The sequence below is a fragment of the Bubalus kerabau genome, chromosome 3 (assembly GCF_029407905.1).
Source record: "Bubalus kerabau isolate K-KA32 ecotype Philippines breed swamp buffalo chromosome 3, PCC_UOA_SB_1v2, whole genome shotgun sequence".
Lineage (NCBI taxonomy): Eukaryota > Metazoa > Chordata > Mammalia > Artiodactyla > Bovidae > Bubalus > Bubalus kerabau.
Window position 1 is genome coordinate 44607325 of NC_073626.1, and position 17108 is coordinate 44624432.

The following is a 17108-nucleotide window of genomic DNA, read 5'->3' on the forward strand; positions in this document are numbered from 1 at the left end:
GCAAGATGGAGAAACCGAGATGGGAAAAGAAACTGCACGGTTGCTTGGGTCTTGGCCTCGGAGTGCCCGTCTTTCATCACTTGGGCATAAGTTGCCTCACTGGGGGCCTTGGTCCCGCCCCTCAGTGGGGAGCGCACCCTCATTAAAGATGGCTCCTGGGAGGCTTCAGACCTGGAACGGCGCTGATTGGATGTGTCTCGGAGGACTTCCGGGAGTTTTCCATCCGACTGTGGAACAGTGGAGAGGAGTTTGCACGTGGATCGTGGTTCGAGTGGGCTAGATGGAGACAGTCCCCGAGCCGGGCAGTAATGTCCCACCCAAGAAGGACAGACTGCAGACCAAGAAGAAGGTAGGGATCTCCTTGGGGTGGAAGGGAAGTTTTTAGTTGCGGGGTTCGAGGGGCGGGGCGAAGGGCCGCGGAATACGAGGGATCCTGCTCTGCTGGTAGAAACCACGGCGATACTGGGAGCAAGAGACCACTGGGACAGCTGCCGGAGCTTCTCCAGGTCCCCCTCGTAAACGGAAGAGGAATCGAGAGCTCCGCCCCCAGAAGCCAAAGAAAAATGACACCTCAAAGAAGTTTCGGATCTCGAAGAAGCCCCGAGAACTGAAGAGTCCGAGGCCTCAGCGGAGCTTATCTGGGGTGAGCCTGGGACCTCCCGGGGTGCCGAGGCAAGTCGTCTTGTGCTTTCAGGGTCGGGGGGTTGGGGTCAGCTTGAGCCTGTTTCTTAATTGCCTCCTCCCTGCCGCAGGCCCAGGACCCATTTGCAGGCCCCGCCCCCGTCAGTGTGGAGGTGGTTCAGAAGTACTGTCGCATTGACAAATCCAAGGAGGTGAGGACTAGTCAGAGAGTGGGGAGCGGTTGCAGGAGGGAGTGTCTGGGTGAGTTGAATGGAGGCGGGGCTCTCCTGTGACCCCCACATCCCTCGGTCCTTCTCTCACTCCATCCGCACCACCGATGTTGTAGCTACCACATCCGAAGACCAAGACGCGAAGCCGACTTGTGGTAGCTGAAGCCCAAGAAGAGGAAACAAGTGTCAGAGCTGCTCGATCTGAGCTTCTGCTTGCTGAAGAACCTGGGTGAGTGGACCCTGATGTGGGCCTCCCCAACCCCTGCTTTATGGGGCTCTCATTTCTGATTGTGACGCTGGGACACCCACTTCTTATTAGGAAGCTTTAATGCAACTATCGCGCTCACTTGCAGGTTTCTGGAAGGAGAGGATGGGGAGGACACGGCGAAGATTCGCCAGGCTGACATCGTGGAGGCTGTGGACATTGCAAGTGCAGCCAAAGTGAGCCTGAGAATGGCAAAAGGGCCAGTGGGTCAACTGATGGTGCAGAATAAGACGGGAGTGGGGACTAGAAGAGAAAATTCCTGAAAGGAACCAACTCTCTTTTTTCTTTTCTTTTTTCCACTATTCCCTTCTCCAGCATTTTGACTTGAACTTGAGGCAGTTTGGACCCTACAGGCTAAATTACTCTAGAACTGGGAGGTAAGTTTGAATTCCAGTGACTTTAGCCTAGCCCATCTCAGCCATAGCAGTGTACATCTGGGTTGTTGACGTGGGGAGGGTCTTGTTATTTGCTTGTATGTGTGATAAGCGTGTGTGGTAACATCTCTCCTCTCACCTGGAGAGGAGGAGCTGGCGTGGGACAGACCCTTGAGTCTGGGCGCCCGCCCTACACACACGCCTTGAACTGACACCCTGCCTGTCCTCCACCTTCAACAGACACCTGGCTTTTGGAGGACGCCGGGGTCATGTGGCTGCCCTCGACTGGGTAACAAAGAAGCTTATGTGTGAGATCAACGTTATGGAGGCAGTGCAAGACGTCCGGTCAGTGGCCTTGGTCAGCGGCCAGTGGGGATGAAACAGCCCGTCACTGATCAGTCGACAGCTGGTGACTCCCTTTCACATTGCTCCGCTCCTCCACCCCTCTCAGGTTTCTGCATTCTGAGGCACTGCTCGCTGTTGCCCAGAACCGCTGGCTTCACATTTACGACAACCAGGGCATCGAGCTCCATTGCGTCCGCCGCTGTGACCGGGTCACCCGACTTGAGTTCCTGCCTTTCCACTTTCTCCTGGCCACAGCTGTGAGTGACTGCAGAGTGCAGGGACCAGATGGCAGCCCTGAGAAGACTGTCCCTCCCCTGGGGCCCCAGTAGGGGGAGGACAGAGGGCAATCCGGTCTCCTTCCCTCTCTCTCTCACAGTCAGAGACAGGGTTTCTGACCTACCTGGACGTGTCAGTGGGAAAGATTGTGGCAGCTCTGAATGCTCGGGCTGGACGGCTCAGCGTCATGACTCAGAACCCTTACAATGCCGTCATCCATCTCGGACACAGTAATGGTTGGTGCCTGGCAGAACTTTAACCCTCACCATCCTGTCTTGCTTTTCTTTTTGGCCATGTCATGTGGCTTGTATGATCTTGGTTCCCTGACCGGGGATTGAACCTTGGCCCACAGCAGTGAAAGCTGAGTCCCACCCCCTGGATCATCAGGGAATGCCCCAGCTTTTCATCTATATTTGTACTTAACAAGTCCCTTCAGGTTGCCCCTCTGCTCCCCTCTTTTCTTACCTCTTGGCCCTGAATCCCCCTCTTTCGCAGGTTTAATCGCCTCAGCACCCTATTAGTAACTTCTGCTCTTCTCTGGTGCGCAGGGACTGTGTCTTTATGGAGCCCAGCCATGAAGGAGCCACTGGTAAAGATTCTCTGTCACCGAGGTGGAGTCCGGGCTGTGGCAGTAGATTCTACAGGCATGTAAGTCAGTTGTTTGGGCCTGAGGTGCTGGGGCCGGGGGCGGGGGGCGGTGGGGTGGTGTCTCAGCTTGAGAGAAAGTCCTCAAAGGTAGTGTGCCTTTGGGAGCACAGACTCTGCACCCAAGCTGGCCTTAAATCCTGGTGTTACCCCTGACCAACCATGTTGGCAGGCATGTTAGGTGACCTCGGTGTACATGGTCTTCACCCTGAGACTGGGGATATGAGTATCTTGCTCAAGGGCCAGAAGACTTTAAGGGGCCCGATAGTAAATATTTTAGGTTTTGTTGGTAACGGAGCACAACTGAGTGTTTTATGTAGGTTCTTAAATAACAAGAGAAGAAACAATGGATGCCAAATTATTAATGAAATGAGAAAAACAATTGAATGCAATATTTGTGTAATATAGGTCTACTCTTGGAAATAATAAGATTCCTGTTTTTGTTTGTTTTTCTGCCATGCCATGTGGCATGCAGGATCTTCAGTTTTCCAACCAGGGATGGAACCTGCCCCTCCTTGCGTTGGAATTGTAGAGTCCTCACCCCTGTACTGCCAGGGAAATCCATGAATTCCTGTTTTTGAGCATAGCACTTAGTTTAGTTGAGGTTCAAAGTTAGTGTTCCAAATCATCCAACTCAACTGCAAATGTTTATCTACAGCTGCCAATTTGTAAAGAGGTTTTGGGTATTTTGGGCTTCCCTGGTGGCTCTGACGGTAAAGAATCTGCCTGCAATGCAGGAGACCCGGGTTTGATCCCTTGGTCAGGAAGATCACTTGGAGAACAGAATGGTTACCCACTCTAGTATTCTCGCCTGGTGAATTCCATGGACAGAGGAGCCCAGTGGGCTGCAGTCCATGAGGTCACAAAGAGTCAGATACGACTGAGTGACTAACACTTTCACTTTTGAGTATTTTATCTTTGCAAACATCTTTTCACACAGATAATGATAAGACGGATGGTGCTTGAAATGCTCTGAAGTGATGTGTGTCACTGAGATTATAGTGTTCTGGGCAGCAGTGCAAAGAGATATAAGATGTGGTGTCTGCTTGACCACAATACTGTGCTACCTTAGCACAAAAAGCAGCCACAGAATAAGTAACCAAATGAGTGTAGCTGTGTCCCAGTTCAGTTCATTTGCTCACTCATGTCTGACTCTTTGCGACCCCATGGATTGCAGCAGGCCAGGCCTCCCTGTCCATCACCAACTCCCGGAGTTTACTCAAAACTCATGTCCATTGAGTCGGTGATGTCATCTAACCATCTCATCCTCTGTCGTCCCCTTCTCCTCCTGCCTTCAATCTTTCTCAGCATCAGGGCTTTTCCAATGAGTCACTTCCTCACAGCAGGTGGCCAAAGTATTGGCATTTCAGCTTCAGCATCAGTCCTTCCAGTGAACACTTGGGACTGATTTCCTTTAGGATGGAGTGGTGTGATCTCCTTGCAGTCCAAGGGACTCTCAAGGGTCTTCTCCAACACCACAGTTCAAAAGCATCAATTCTTCAGCACTCAGCTTTCTTTATAGTCCAACTCTCACATCCATACATGACCACTGGAAAAACCATAGCCTTGACTAGATGGACCTTGGTTGGTAAAGTAATGTCTCTGCTTTTCAATATGCTGTCTAGGTTGGTCATAACTTTTCTTCCAAGGAGCAAATGTCTTTTAATTTCATGGCTGCAATCACCATCTGCAGTGATTTTGGAGCCCAGGAAAATAGGCTCTCACTGTTTCCCCATCTATTTGCCATGAAATGATCGGACCAGATGCCATGATCTTCGTTTTCAGAATGTTGAGCTTTAAGCCAACTTTTTCACTCTCATCAAGAGGCTCTTTAGTTCTTCTTTGCTTTCTGCCATAAGGGTGGTGATAGCTGCATATCTGAGGTTATTGATATTTCTCCTGGCAATCTTGATTCCGGCTTGTGCTTCATCCAGCCTAGCGTTTCTTATGATGTACTCTGCACATAAGTTAAATAAGTAGGGTGACAATATACAGCCTTGACGAACTCCTTTTCCTCTTTGGAACCAGTCTGTTGTTCCATGTCCAGTTCTAACTGTTGCTTCCTGACCTGCATACAGATTTCTCAAGAGGCAGGTCAGGTGGTCTGGTATTCCCATCTCTTTAAGAATTTTCCAGTTTGTTGTGGTCCACACATTCAAAGGCTTTGGCATAGTCAATAAAGCAGAAGGAGATGTTTTTCTGGAACTCTCTATCACTGTGTCCCAGTATGACTTTATTTATGAACACTGGCACTGGAGTTTTCAAATAATTTTCTGTAGAGCTTGTAGGCTCTACAGAAAGTGGTGGGCTGGTTTTGTTGACTCATGGGCCGTAGTTTGCCAAGCTTGGCCTTCAGTTAGGAAACTGTTGTAGATGTGAACACCAGTCAAGGTATTCAGAGGCGCACATGGTGCCTGGTAGGTGGGGAGTGCTGTTTCATCATCGTTGTAAAGACAACTGTTCTCTTTAGGTCTGGCTGGTGCTGTGGGGGCTTTGGGGTGGCCGGTCCGCTTTGAATTTCCACCCTTCCTGAGAGACTATTTGCGTTTCCACAGCTGTTTTGTCTGGTTTGTATTGTATGTATGTCTGGATCTGGCAGACTTTCCCACAAGTTCCCACGTGTTTTTCTCAAATTCTTTCATCCATTAGGCATTCATTGGGTGCCAGCTGTAGGCTGGGTTCTGGGGGTATAAGGATGAATCTGCCCTGGTGGGGTGTTCCAGTTACACTTTATTTACAAACACAGCTGAGGAGTTGGCGGGCCGGGCGAAACACTCAGGTTCTGCTCAGTCATCTCCCGTCATCCCACCTTTACCGTGTCCGTCGCTGGATGCTGCACCCCTGCCCACAGCTTCTCCCGGCCTGCTCCCTTTCTGCCACATTGCCCTCACCCAGAACACGACTTCTTGCTAGCTGTCCCCATAGCTTCATGTTCTTCAGCCATCAGTCATGGCAGACACAGAATCACTGTTGGCTGAGCGCTCCTCGGGAGCCCAGGCCCTGCTGGTGGCTTTGGCTGTATCGCCCCATTACTGCTCACGACCTGTGAAGCCCTTGCTGCTTTTCCCCTCCAGGGTCTGCTGCTTCCAATCCTTGCCACCTCACAGTTCCAGCCTCTGGTTCTTCCTTCTTTTAGGGTGTCCTGTCAGAATACTTCTTCCCACATGGCTTTCTTCCTCGTATACCACCGCTCAGGAAATCAGAATGCGGAAGCCCAGTGGCTGTGGAAAGCCTGCTGACTGCTCAGGCCCCCGGGGCCCTCTGGTTGTGTCTTTGTGGATCAGTGGTTTGGTTCTTCCCCTTTACTCCAGGTCTGTGTCAGTCTGGATCTAGGAGAGTGGGGGCCTCTTCCAGGGCCTTCTGCCTTCTATGGGCCCCTGGACCCGAGCTGGACTTGGCCTTCCCTGGGCTGCCTAGGTCAGCTGCTTCTGCTCAAGGCTCCATCAGTTGTTCACAGAGGTTTGGCCAACAGCCCAATGCCAAACAGCTCTGGTTCTTGACTTTGGGCCCACTCGTGTAGCTCTGGTCCTCCGCAGGGCTGCCTCAGACCGGCCACAGGGGCTCCAGAGATGCCACGGGCTGTCCTCAACAGGCTTCCTGGAAGCTTGCATTAGGATTGGACTGGACCCTCAGAGTTGATCTGTTTCTTGCAAGTTCAGTAGGATGGTGGCATGGTCTGGACGCCCATCTGGCTACCAGGTGGGTGTCTGCACAGAGGCTCCCAGAGGTGGGTGTGGGGGGCAGGAGCCAGCGGGTGCCCTTGAGTTGTTGGCCCAGTGAAGGCTGTGACCTGTGTCCCAGGAGCCCTCAGCAAGTCCTGGTTTGTGCTCATGACCTCTCCCTCGGGTGGAGCTGGGCCCTGTCTGTCTTGTCAGGACAGGTATCCAGCTGGGCCTTGCATCAGTCCCATCACAGGCCAAGTCTCTGCTCAGAGGAGCGCCTTAGTGTTTTCTTCCTGGGCTCACAGTCAAGGTTAAAATGTGAGTCTTCAGCTTCTGCCAAACAGACATGCCCTGACCTGGCTGGCCGCCCTTCAGCATCTCTGAGCAACTTGAATATCCATAGAAACTCCAGCCTCTGAAAGTAAATGTCTTATGCGGTACACACATCCTTAAGAGAACTTTTGACAATTCTTTTTTAATTTAACTGTATAGGGTCTTAGCTGCATCACATAGGACCTTTCTAGTTGTACCAAGCAGGCTTGGTTGCTCCATGGCATGTGGGATCTTAGTTCCCAGACCAAGGATCGAATCTGTGTCCTCTGCATTACAAAGCTGATTCTTAACCACTGGGTCACCAGGCAAGTCCCTTTCTCGAGAGGATCTGGTCACCAACCTTGCCCTTCCTCCTTCTAGCGAAAGGGGCCCTCTAGCGCATCACTTCCTTGCTTTCTAAGGTTTTCTCGGGTCCATGCAGCATCCACCTTTTGGCCTGTCACTGCCAGAGAGCCACTTTGGGGACTGTCGGCCTCCCATCTGACCTTCAGGAGCCTCTGCAGTTTGTCCCCGCCTGGCCATATTCCACCAGCCGGGAAAACAAACTCATTTCCATCTTCCTGTCTCCACAGTCTGATGTTCATTTATTTAAACCTGCTGTATGTCTGTGTTTCTTATGCTTTTTTAAAGTGAGTTTCATTTAAACCTTTTCAGTTTTCAGCTACAATCTTTAAATTGCTCCTTGTGCTTTCTATTTTTATTTATCCTTGCCCGTGCTGGGTCTTCACTGCTGCGTGGGCTTTTCTCTAGTTGCGGTGAGCAGGCTTCTCATTCGGTGGTTTCTCTTGCGGACCATGGGCTTCAGGGCACGAGGGTCTCAGTAATTGGGGCATGTGGGCTCAACTCCCAGGTTCTAGAGCACAGGCCCAGCTGCTCCGCGGCATGTGGGGTCTTCCCAGATCAGAGACTGAACCCTTGTCTCCTGCATCGGCAGGGAGATTCTCCAGCACTGAGCCACCAGGGAAGCCCTCTTGTGCTTTCCTCACTTGATCTTAGCCAAAAGGCTGAGAAGCAATCCTCTTGTGCTTTCTTGATTGTTACCTAGAATGGCTCAAGTCCCACAAAGCCCTCCCTGACCATTGCCATCAGCCTTTCCCTCTGTTGACTGCTGGGCTGCCTGTCTGTGTGATGCGACCTCACACCTGAGTGTAGATTGTCACATGCATCCTCCCTTTCATTCACATGTGTTGAGAAAAGACAGTAAAGACAAAGCTCTGACTTGAATTTTAGCTCCACCACTCACCCCAATCCTTCAGTTTCCTCTCTGTAAAAGGGAAATGAAAAGAGGCGGGTGGTGGTAGTGGTTCCGTCCTTATCAGTCGTCTTCTCCCCCGGCAGACCTGATGCTTCATGCTGTGATTAACTTCCCCCTCTCACTCCCAGGCACATGGCCACCTCTGGCCTGGACCACCAGCTGAAGGTCTTCGACCTGCGAGGGACGTTCCAGCCTCTGAGCACTCGGACCCTGCCCCAAGGAGCGGGGCACCTGGCGTTCTCCCAGCGGGGACTGCTGGCAGCAGGAATGGGCGACGTGGTCAACATTTGGGCAGGACAGGGCAAGGCCAGCTCTCCTTCCCTGGAGCAGCCCTACCTCACGCACCGGCTCTCGGGCCATGTGCACGGCCTTCAGTTCTGCCCCTATGAGGATGTGCTGGGAGTGGGGCACAGCGGGGGCATCACCAGCATGCTGGTCCCTGGTGAGCAGGCAGGGCTGGGGCTCCAAGTGGTGACCTCGCAATGGAGGCTCTTGTGGGCCAGACCCTGAGACAGCGGGGGGCTCCTGTCAGGCTGGAGCAGGTTCCTGTTATAGTTCCACATGCCCCCTCTCCCTCCAGGGGCTGCCGAACCCAACTTTGATGGCCTGGAGAGTAACCCATACAGGAGCCGGAAGCAGCGGCAGGAGTGGGAGGTGAAGGCGCTGCTAGAGAAGGTGAGGATGCGCCTGCGCCCCCGCGGGCTGGGGCGGGGGTCTTAGGAAGAGAGGGTTTCAGCAGTGCCTCTGCTTTCTGTCCCTCTTTGGTGTCACCTTCCTGTGGATCCTTACCCGTCCCTGTCCCTCTGTGTCGCATCCAGGTGCCCGCCGAGCTCATCTGTCTGGATCCACGAGCCCTGGCAGAGGTCGATGTCATCTCTTTGGAGCAGGCAAAGAAGGAACGGGCAGAGAGGCTGGTACGGAGCGGGGCCCCGAGGGCCCAGGCACCCCTCCCCACCGCGTCCCATCCCCACCACATCCTCAGAAGCACAGCTCCCTGCCGCGGAGGCTGCTGCACCTTTCACCTCCCTCCCCTTCCTCAGGGCTACGATCCCGATGCCAGGGCTCCCTTCCAGCCAAAGCCGAAGCAGAAGGGTCGCGGCTCGACAGCAAGTCTGGTAAAGAGGAAGAGGAAGGTCATGGACCAGGAGCACAGGGTGAGCGGGCACCGGGGGTGGGCTGGGCATCCCAAGGGGAACGCCCTCCTGCTGGCCCCCTGGCCTCACCCACCTGCCACTTCTCACCTGTCTCTCCCCACCCAGGACAAAATCCGCCAGAGCCTGGAGCAGCAGCCGCAGAAGCAAGAGAAGGCCAAGCCCACAGGGGCCCGGCCGTCGGCCCTGGACAGATTCGTGCGCTGAGTCAGGCTCCCGGACCTGGGAGAAACATTCTCTCCCCACGCCCACCTGTGGGGAATTACCCATCCCTGGAATGAGGAGGGAGCAGGGAGCCCCCTTCCTCCTGGGGAGGACAGCTGGTTCCTGGGGTGAGGGGTGGTCGGTATTAAAAAGGAACGTGGACTTTTGGATACCGTGTCTCAATCATCCCGTGAACCTGTCCCCTGCCTGTGTGCACCCTGGGGCTACTCTCAGACGTGAGGGGCTGTGTCTCCCCTCTGGCCCCACCTGTCTTGCGGGCGCTGTGGCCTTGTACGGCTCCCTAAGGCCTTCCTCCAGGGAGAGGTGTGCTCCAAGTCCCTGGAGGTGGCCTTCCCCACCAGCAGGCTCTGGTAGCCTCTGGGTTTCCCAGGGTTGTGTTCTGAGAGTCCTGGACCACACACTCAAAGAGGAAAAAAAACAAGTTTATTGAGGGGCCTGTGCCCCTTCCCTGCCATGGCTGGAGAGAACAAGCCAGCGTGTGTGGTTCTTCCTGAAGACCATCTCTGGGGCTGGCAGGCCAGGCAGCCCCCTAGGTCCCTCCTGTGTCCCTCAGTCTTCAGTGACAGCCCGAGCACCTGTGTGGAGCAGCTTGCTCAGCTGCAGCCAACTAGCGCTCCTGCTTTGGGCCTGGGAGAAAGAAAGTGGCAGGGTGCTAGCTGGACCCTCCATTCCACACCCCTCTCCTGGGCCTTCAGGCCCTCTCAGCTGTGAAGCCAAGCTATTAACCGGCATCGCAGGATGCCCAGGAGCCCCTGGAGCCAGGAGCAGAAGGGTACAGTTCTTTCCCCATCAGAGCCACTCACTAGCTTCCAGGCTTCCTGCATCTCCCAGGGGTCTAACTTGTGGGATGTCAGAAGGAATTTCCCATAGCAGCACCGATCCAGGGGGTAGTGGGTGGCACCAGCCAGCTTGACACAGTGGGTTGGGGCAAGGCCTCCTCGGCGGGCACTTAACCCCACAAAAACATCCTCCAGGGGCAGAGGGGGTGCCCGGCTGGCCACCTTCAGGATGAGCTGCACAGCAGAAGCTGATAGCACATAGCCCGTGCCTGAGGCATAGGGGGGAAAGGGGCCCCAGGAGGGAGGCCACTGCTCCTCCGATACCTGGTGCTTACCTCCCGGTGACCGAGAGGGCTGCACCCGCCAATGCACGCGACCCAAGTACAAGAGAGGCACTGGCTGGCTCCCCAAGGTGGGGCTTCCGTCCCACTTCTCATCTCTAGCCTTCGCCTTTCTCGGGGGCCCCACGCCCGTCTCCCATTGCTCCCAGCGGCCTCCCCGCCTGACCAGCTCCGACACCAGTTCGGGGACGTTGACGAACACATCATCGTCGGTCTTGAGGATGTAGCGGGCCGTGGGGCAGTGTCTGTCGGCCCAGCTCAGCCCGCTGAGGGTCTTGAGAGTGAGGTTGCGGTAGGAGTCCTGGAAGGCTGCCTGCATGATGTCCCCGTGGGCCGCCGACTCCCACACCAGGTTGCTCCCGCGCGACCCCCAGCCGGGCTCTCCCAGCAGGAAAACAGTCTGCACCCTGAGCCCGCGGGCCTCGCGCAGGCGGCCCCAGGAGGCCCGGATGGCGTTTCTCTGGTTCAGATTGTCCGGGGCGGTGCAGACCAGGATCAGGAGGAAGGGTGGGGGGCCGGGCGCGCCGCACGCCGCCTCGTTGGGGATCAGGAGGCGGGGCAGGGCCAGGGGCGGCCCGGGCGAGGCCGGGCCGGGGAGCAAGGAGGCCAGGGAGAGGCTCAGCAGCTCTTCCCCGAGGCCGGAGGGCCCAAAGAGGGTCCAGACGAGCAGGAGCAGCAGGGCGGCCAGGAGCAGGCGCCGGGACAAGCCGGGGCGCATGGTGCGGCGCGGCCAGAGGGCACCTGGGGGGAAGAGACCGGGCGTGGTTAGAGGCCGCGGAGCGCGGCTCTCAGACAGCGGCCTGCAGCGAGCCACGCCCGGGACGGGGCGGTGGCCGGTGCCGACGCCCTAAGCTGCCCTCGCGGCGGGGCCCGCGGGGACGTTACCTGGTCGGCGCGGCCGGCGAGGCCCGGCTCCATGGCCGGCCGTCTCCGCTCGCCGCCCCTCCCCGCCGGAAGGCGTGGCGTGCGCGGCCCCCGCCGAAAGCTCCGCGGCTGCGCGCTCGGCGAACACAGACTGGAGGGAGCGGGGGATGCGCAAGGGAGTTTTTGCCCAAACGGGAAGCGGGTTTGGATCCGCGGGCCTCGGCCACATCGGCCGGACGCCGTGCGGCCAGCGCCTCCCCCGACCCACCCCCGCGCGGCGGGGCTCAACGTTTCCAGGTCACCAACACCAGCATCTCCAGCCTTCGGAAACGTACGGCGGTCAATAGGCAGATACTCACCTAACCGGCCGCTGGCTAGGCTCAGCTACCTGCGCAAGCCCCAACACCCCGCCAGCCAGCAAGGGGAAGCCGGGCCTTGGAAAGTCCGAGGGCGCCCCCTCGAGGGTCAATGTGCGGCTCCTCCCTCGAGGGTCAATGTGCGGCTCCTCCCTCTACCCACCTGGAGACGGGCACCAATAGGTAAAAAGGTTGCTTCTGGCAAGGGGGGGGGGGCGGGGGGGGCGGGGTGGCAACAGCATAGCTTTAATCAAGACCAAGAGTGTTGGGAGCTCTCTAGAATATACCTGTCAACGCAGGGGACACAGATCCCACCCCAGGTCCCGGAATGCCGCATGCCCTAGGGCAACTGAGCCCAGGGACCACCACTACGGCGCTTGCACACTACCCTGCCTACACACTAGCGTGCCGCGGAGCCTGTGCTCTGCAATGAGCAGCCATGCTCACAACTAAAGAGAAGCCGAGCGCAGCGAGAACATAAAGACCAAGACAAGGTCAGGGCAGCTGAGTGGGGACATCAAGCGAGTGTGAAAAATGACCAACAGGGCCCGGTGTGAAAGCATATCAGAGTTTCCAGAAAAACGCAAAGAACCACAAGAAGGAAGCCATTAACTGTATAAACTATTTATTAACACAAAGCCCACACGTTATTTCTTCTTGGACACACCCACAGTGCGACCACGGCGGCCTGTGGTCTTGGTGTGCTGGCCTCGGACACGGAGTCTGCAGGGAGAAAAGACAAAGGTTACTCACCATACCAAGCAAAGATCTGGGAAAAGACAGGGCATGAGAGTCCCCTGGGAGTCTAAGGACAGACAAATGGGCCCCCACTCACCCCCAGAAGTGGCGCAGCCCCCTGTGGGCCCGAATCTTCTTCAGGCGCTCCAGGTCTTCTCGGAGTTTGTTGTCTAGACCGTTGGCCAGGACCTGCACAGACGGGAGACAGTGAGGGATGGCTGTTCTCCGCCCTGGTCTCCTAGGTCCAGTCCCAACTGGACAGCCTGCTTTTCTTTCTCCTCTCCCCTCTCCACACACACCTGGCTGTATTTCCCGTCCTTCACGTCCTTCTGTCTGTTTAGGAACCAGTCTGGGATCTTGTATTGGCGTGGATTCTGCATAATGGTGATCACACGTTCCACCTGGCAGGCAAGACAAGGGTCAGGTCCAGACAGCCCCATCTCCAGGCAGGCCCAGCCCCAGCCCTGACCCCTGTCCTCACCTCATCTTCGGTGAGCTCCCCGGCCCTCTTGGTGAGGTCGATGTCTGCTTTCCTCAACACCACATGAGCATATCTTCGCCCCACACCCTGAGGAGAGGTTTTAGAGTTGTGTGAGTCTGACCTTTTGGGTTGCTTATGATTCAAAAAGCACACAAAAGTAGGGTCCAAAATAACATACTCTTCCAGATACAAAGCCTAATCATTAAAGGGAAAAAAAAAGTTTTGATACCCCCTGAAACCTGCAGCACCCAAGTGGCACCTTCTGATTTCTACACAGTGGAGACGAAATTGATGCTTCTCAGAGTCAATGGAGCACCAAAGCAACAAGATCAAGGTTCTCTGAATTAACGGTTGAGGGACAGCATTGTCAGTTGCTCGTGAAGTCAAAGGGCCATAGGCCATGATCCTTTGGGCAGGTCACTAAATCCCTATGATCAAAACAAACACTGAAACCAGTGGCACCCTCTCACCACCAACACTGGTGCTCCTTGCCACCTGAACTCACGAGCCAAACAGATTTGGAAACTGAAAGACCGTGTGCTGGGTCGAGGAGTGTTCCACCAACTTTCTGTTCATCGGGAGCCTCAAAACATGGCTTTGGTTAGAAATAGTTAAATCCAACGACTGGTATTCTTATAAAAGGAGAGGACACAGACAGGCAAGAAGGCCATGTGATAAGGTGAGACACTAGAGTGATGCAGCTGCCAAGACAAGGAAACCAAGGATGTTTGGCATACGGAACTGAAAGATTAAGTTTCGGTTGTTTTAAGTCAACAAATCTGTGTCACAAAGGTCCCAGGAAATTGGATTTCCTCTCTGTAAGAAAGTGACCTGGAGGTCAAATTACCAAGTTGATTGAGAGGAGACTAAGATCTAAGTGTCTCTCAAATTTAAATATTTACAGGTGGTATGTCTGAGACTTGCTTTAAAATACAAGTGGGTAGAGAAAAGTAAAGATAAAACAAGATTCTAATTTTTAGCTAGATGATACATTGATTGTTGTTCAGTCACCCAGTAGTGTCCAACTCTTTGCGACCCTGTGGGCGATAGCACACCAGGCCTCCCTGCCCCCTACCACCTCCCAGAATTTGCCCAACTTCATGTTCATTGCATCGGTGATGCTGTCTAGCCATCTCACCTCTGATGTCCTCTTCTTCTGTCCTCAATCTTTCCCAGCATCAGATGACCAAAATACTGGAGCTTCAACATCAGTCCTTCCAGTGAATATTCAGGGTTGACCCTTAAGACTGACTGGTTTGATCTCCCTGCTGTCCAAGGGATTTTCAGGAGTCCCTTGGATGCATCAATAGGGGGCCAATAATTCTCTCCCTCCTACTTTTTAGTGTTTAAAACTTTTGATAGACAGCTTCTTTTTTTTAAGTTGCTGTCAAGCTTTTTGAAAGCCCTGTTCAGATATTGGCTTGCCAATTATGAGAACCAGTGGGTATCATCCAGTCATTGTGACTAGTTCCAACCATGTTTCCAAACAATCCAGATGACCAGGTATCATCCTGATTTAGAGGAAGGGCAGTCCAACCTTAAGGACTATTCATAGCAGAAGTGTACAAATGGAAAGAAAAGAAGGGATTGTGGCATTAAGAAGTCTTGCAGATGTGTTACCTCTTAGTAAATATCCTTTTCTGCTTATATCACCTTCGATACCTCACCTTTCCCAATTAACTTTGCTCCTTTAATTTTCTGAGGAATCCCTCCTCCTACTCAGCCTCCACCCCCAGCAACTCCCTTCCAATTTCTAAGTATTACTCAACCCCACATTCCAAATCATTAACAAAAGACCAGGTACCTCTAAGCTTTGGCTGTCTCACCAGAGAAGAGCCAGCAAAAGCTGAAACACAGTTAGCAAAACCCCAAGTACCTGTGTATCTCTAGAATAATCTTTCCCAGTGGTAAGCAGGGCATGAGATTCCCTAAGAGATTCTTATCAACATACTCATTAAGTACTGGAAACTGCTTACAAAATCTGTTTTAAAGTTAACACATACACTTAAGGCAATAAATAGCAAACTAGTTAATTGCACAGAAGCAAAGAGAAACGGTTTAATAGAAGCATCCTATCAACCACGCTCATCTTTTATTTTCACTATCTGACCTAAGCATTCTAGCCATTTTTAAAAAGAGAAGCAACCTCAGAGATACAGCAGGTTCAGTTCCAGACCACACCCAACAACACTGAAATAAAGAGAGCTACATGGTATTTTGGTTTCCCAGCACATGTAGTTACATAACCTATTAAGTGAGCAACTGCCTATACATACCTTAATCAAGACACTTTACTACTATGAAGTACTAACCATCATGTGAACTTTAAGCAAGTCTAAATCTTTTTGCAATAGTAACAAAGGTCACTGATGACAGATAAGCATAACAAATACACTGGTGAAAACTTTAAAGTATTTCATCAAAATGTGACAGACACACCATGTGAGCAAATGTTGGAGAACTGTCTTAAGAGCCACCACAAAAAAAACACAGTATCTGCAAAGCTCCACAAAATGAGGTGAGCCTGCACTGAACACTGTATTTTTCAATGACTTACTACTTTCACCGAAAAAGATGAAACGTACTATTTAAGAATGAAAGCCATGCTCCTTGAATTACAGAGTGAAAAAGTAAATGTGACAAATCTCACCAAGAAAAGCTGATGCTGATTTGCTGTTTTAAACAATCTATAAAATACTTATCACAGTGTCTTCTGGGGATTCTAAGCAAGGCAGGCCTATCCTTGGCTCCAAGAAGTGTAAACATACTGGCAGAAAACATTCAGTCATTTCCACAATTAAAAAATCTTTTTAAGGATAACATCCCCATCTGGAAGGCTGGGAGTTCATTAGGTTAAGGGAGATATCCAAGCTTGCATTCACTGACATAATAACTATAGGTTTCTTCATACTTGGAATCTCTTGGCATTTCTATTTACCCTTCAAATGGTACAATTATCCAACTTCCCCATTCCCTAGGTGAAATCTCTTGGTTTGACCTGAGAGGACTCGCTGGCTTTTCTCACTTACCTTTGGGGACAAATGGGACAAGCGGTTAAGAGAACTAATTGCTCTCTTAATCGTTCTTTTTTTTTTTACCTAGCAGACAAGACCATCTGGTTGGGACTCCCCTCACCTTGCCTCACTTTCAGCTCAGGTGTTAACAACTCAAGCTTCATCTATAGTCTCTAGTCCTTACCCTGCGTGTGTGTGTGTCGCTCAGTCGTGTCTGATTCTTTAAGACTCCATGGACTGTTGCCCCACCAGGCTCCTCTGTCCGTGGAATTGGCAAGAATACTGGAGGAGGTTCTCCAGGGGATCTTCCCAACCCCAAGGATCAAACCCTGGTCTCCCGTATTGCAGGCAGATTCTTTACCGTCTAAGCCACCAAGGAAGCCATCAGTCCTTACCCTACTTTACCTTAATTGCAGTGATGGCAAAGGCAATTTTCCGCCGCCCATCGATGTTGGTGTTGAGTACTCGCAAGATGTGCTGGAACTTCTCAGGGATTACTAGAGACTGATAGAGATTAAGGGAGAAATTAGAGTGAACTACTATCAAACCGTAACCTCAAACACGAACGCAAAGCTTGTCACACAGGGAGCAGGAAAGCCCCATCAGGTCTTCATGACACAACAAACTCCTGAGTCCTGCAGATAGCAGGAACATGAAGTGTTCAGGCCTGGGAAAACGCAACCTCGGGGAAGAAGCGTGTCTCCTACCCGTGCCCCAGGTACACTCTGAGTGGCGGAGACAGAGGTCCCCACTCACGCCCAAACCGTTCTAGTGCCCGGGAAGGGAGTTCCTCCGGCCCCAGACTGGATGTCTTTAGTTGTCTTTTTCCAGAAGCGGTATCCGAGGCTCCACCCAGAAAGTTGGAGGCCCCCAAGACAGGACATTTTCAACCCTCTGACAGCAAGACCTTCCCTGCCCCGGTCCCGATGTCGCTAGATCCCCTCAAGGATTGTACTCTTACCATGGCGGCGGCCCCAGCGGCGGCGTGTAGGCCTCCAGTGGAAGAGAAAACGGAAGTGACGTAACAGCCTTATATTGCTACCAGGCGGAACAGGCGGAGCTATCTGAGCAAGGAGCTTCCGGAAACTATGCAAGACTCTGAATCGGGCGGCATGACTTCCGGCCCGGGTTTTCTTTACTGTTCGTAAAGGTC

At 53.1% G+C, this 17108-nt stretch overlaps 3 protein-coding genes across 3 annotated transcripts; 1 reads left to right on the top strand and 2 right to left on the bottom strand.

The window, feature by feature from the left end:
- The first annotated feature begins 158 nt into the window (after nt 1-158).
- On the top strand, nt 159-9533 carry WDR46 (WD repeat domain 46). Its single transcript, XM_055571712.1, has 15 exons — nt 159-349; nt 449-643; nt 753-833; nt 968-1080; nt 1205-1292; nt 1432-1493; nt 1731-1835; nt 1942-2092; nt 2212-2347; nt 2660-2759; nt 8135-8448; nt 8587-8681; nt 8825-8920; nt 9047-9160; nt 9266-9533. The coding sequence occupies exons 1-15, from the start codon at nt 281-283 to the stop codon at nt 9362-9364; spliced, it is 1818 nt and encodes a 605-aa protein (XP_055427687.1). The 5' UTR covers nt 159-280; the 3' UTR covers nt 9365-9533.
- Nucleotides 9534-10031: 498 nt separating this feature from the next.
- On the bottom strand, nt 10032-11476 carry B3GALT4 (beta-1,3-galactosyltransferase 4). The gene is made up of 2 exons (XM_055571727.1): nt 11388-11476; nt 10032-11243 (listed from the first exon to the last, which is right to left on the bottom strand). Exon 2 carries the CDS (start codon nt 11218-11220, stop codon nt 10084-10086), a length of 1137 nt encoding a protein of 378 aa, XP_055427702.1. The 5' UTR covers nt 11221-11243; nt 11388-11476; the 3' UTR covers nt 10032-10083.
- Nucleotides 11477-12333: 857 nt separating this feature from the next.
- Nucleotides 12334-17056, bottom strand: RPS18 (ribosomal protein S18). Its single transcript, XM_055571739.1, has 6 exons — nt 16917-17056; nt 16361-16459; nt 12942-13028; nt 12760-12861; nt 12558-12649; nt 12334-12445 (listed from the first exon to the last, which is right to left on the bottom strand). Exons 1-6 carry the CDS (start codon nt 16917-16919, stop codon nt 12370-12372), a joined length of 459 nt encoding a protein of 152 aa, XP_055427714.1. The 5' UTR covers nt 16920-17056; the 3' UTR covers nt 12334-12369.
- Nucleotides 17057-17108: the final 52 nt, after the last annotated feature.

Coding starts and splice junctions, on each gene's coding strand:
- WDR46 (XM_055571712.1), top strand. CDS start 281: ATGGAGACAGTCCCCGAGCCGGGCAGTAATGTCCCACCCAAGAAGGAC. Junction 644..752: donor CTCAGCGGAGCTTATCTGGG/GTGAGCCTGGGA, acceptor TCCCTGCCGCAG/GCCCAGGACCCATTTGCAGG. Junction 1,494..1,730: donor AATTACTCTAGAACTGGGAG/GTAAGTTTGAAT, acceptor CACCTTCAACAG/ACACCTGGCTTTTGGAGGAC.
- B3GALT4 (XM_055571727.1), bottom strand. CDS start 11,220: ATGCGCCCCGGCTTGTCCCGGCGCCTGCTCCTGGCCGCCCTGCTGCTC.
- RPS18 (XM_055571739.1), bottom strand. Junction 13,029..16,360: donor TTGCCATCACTGCAATTAAG/GTAAAGTAGGGT, acceptor ACCTCTCCTCAG/GGTGTGGGGCGAAGATATGC. Junction 12,446..12,557: donor GGGCTGCGCCACTTCTGGGG/GTGAGTGGGGGC, acceptor TTCTCCCTGCAG/ACTCCGTGTCCGAGGCCAGC.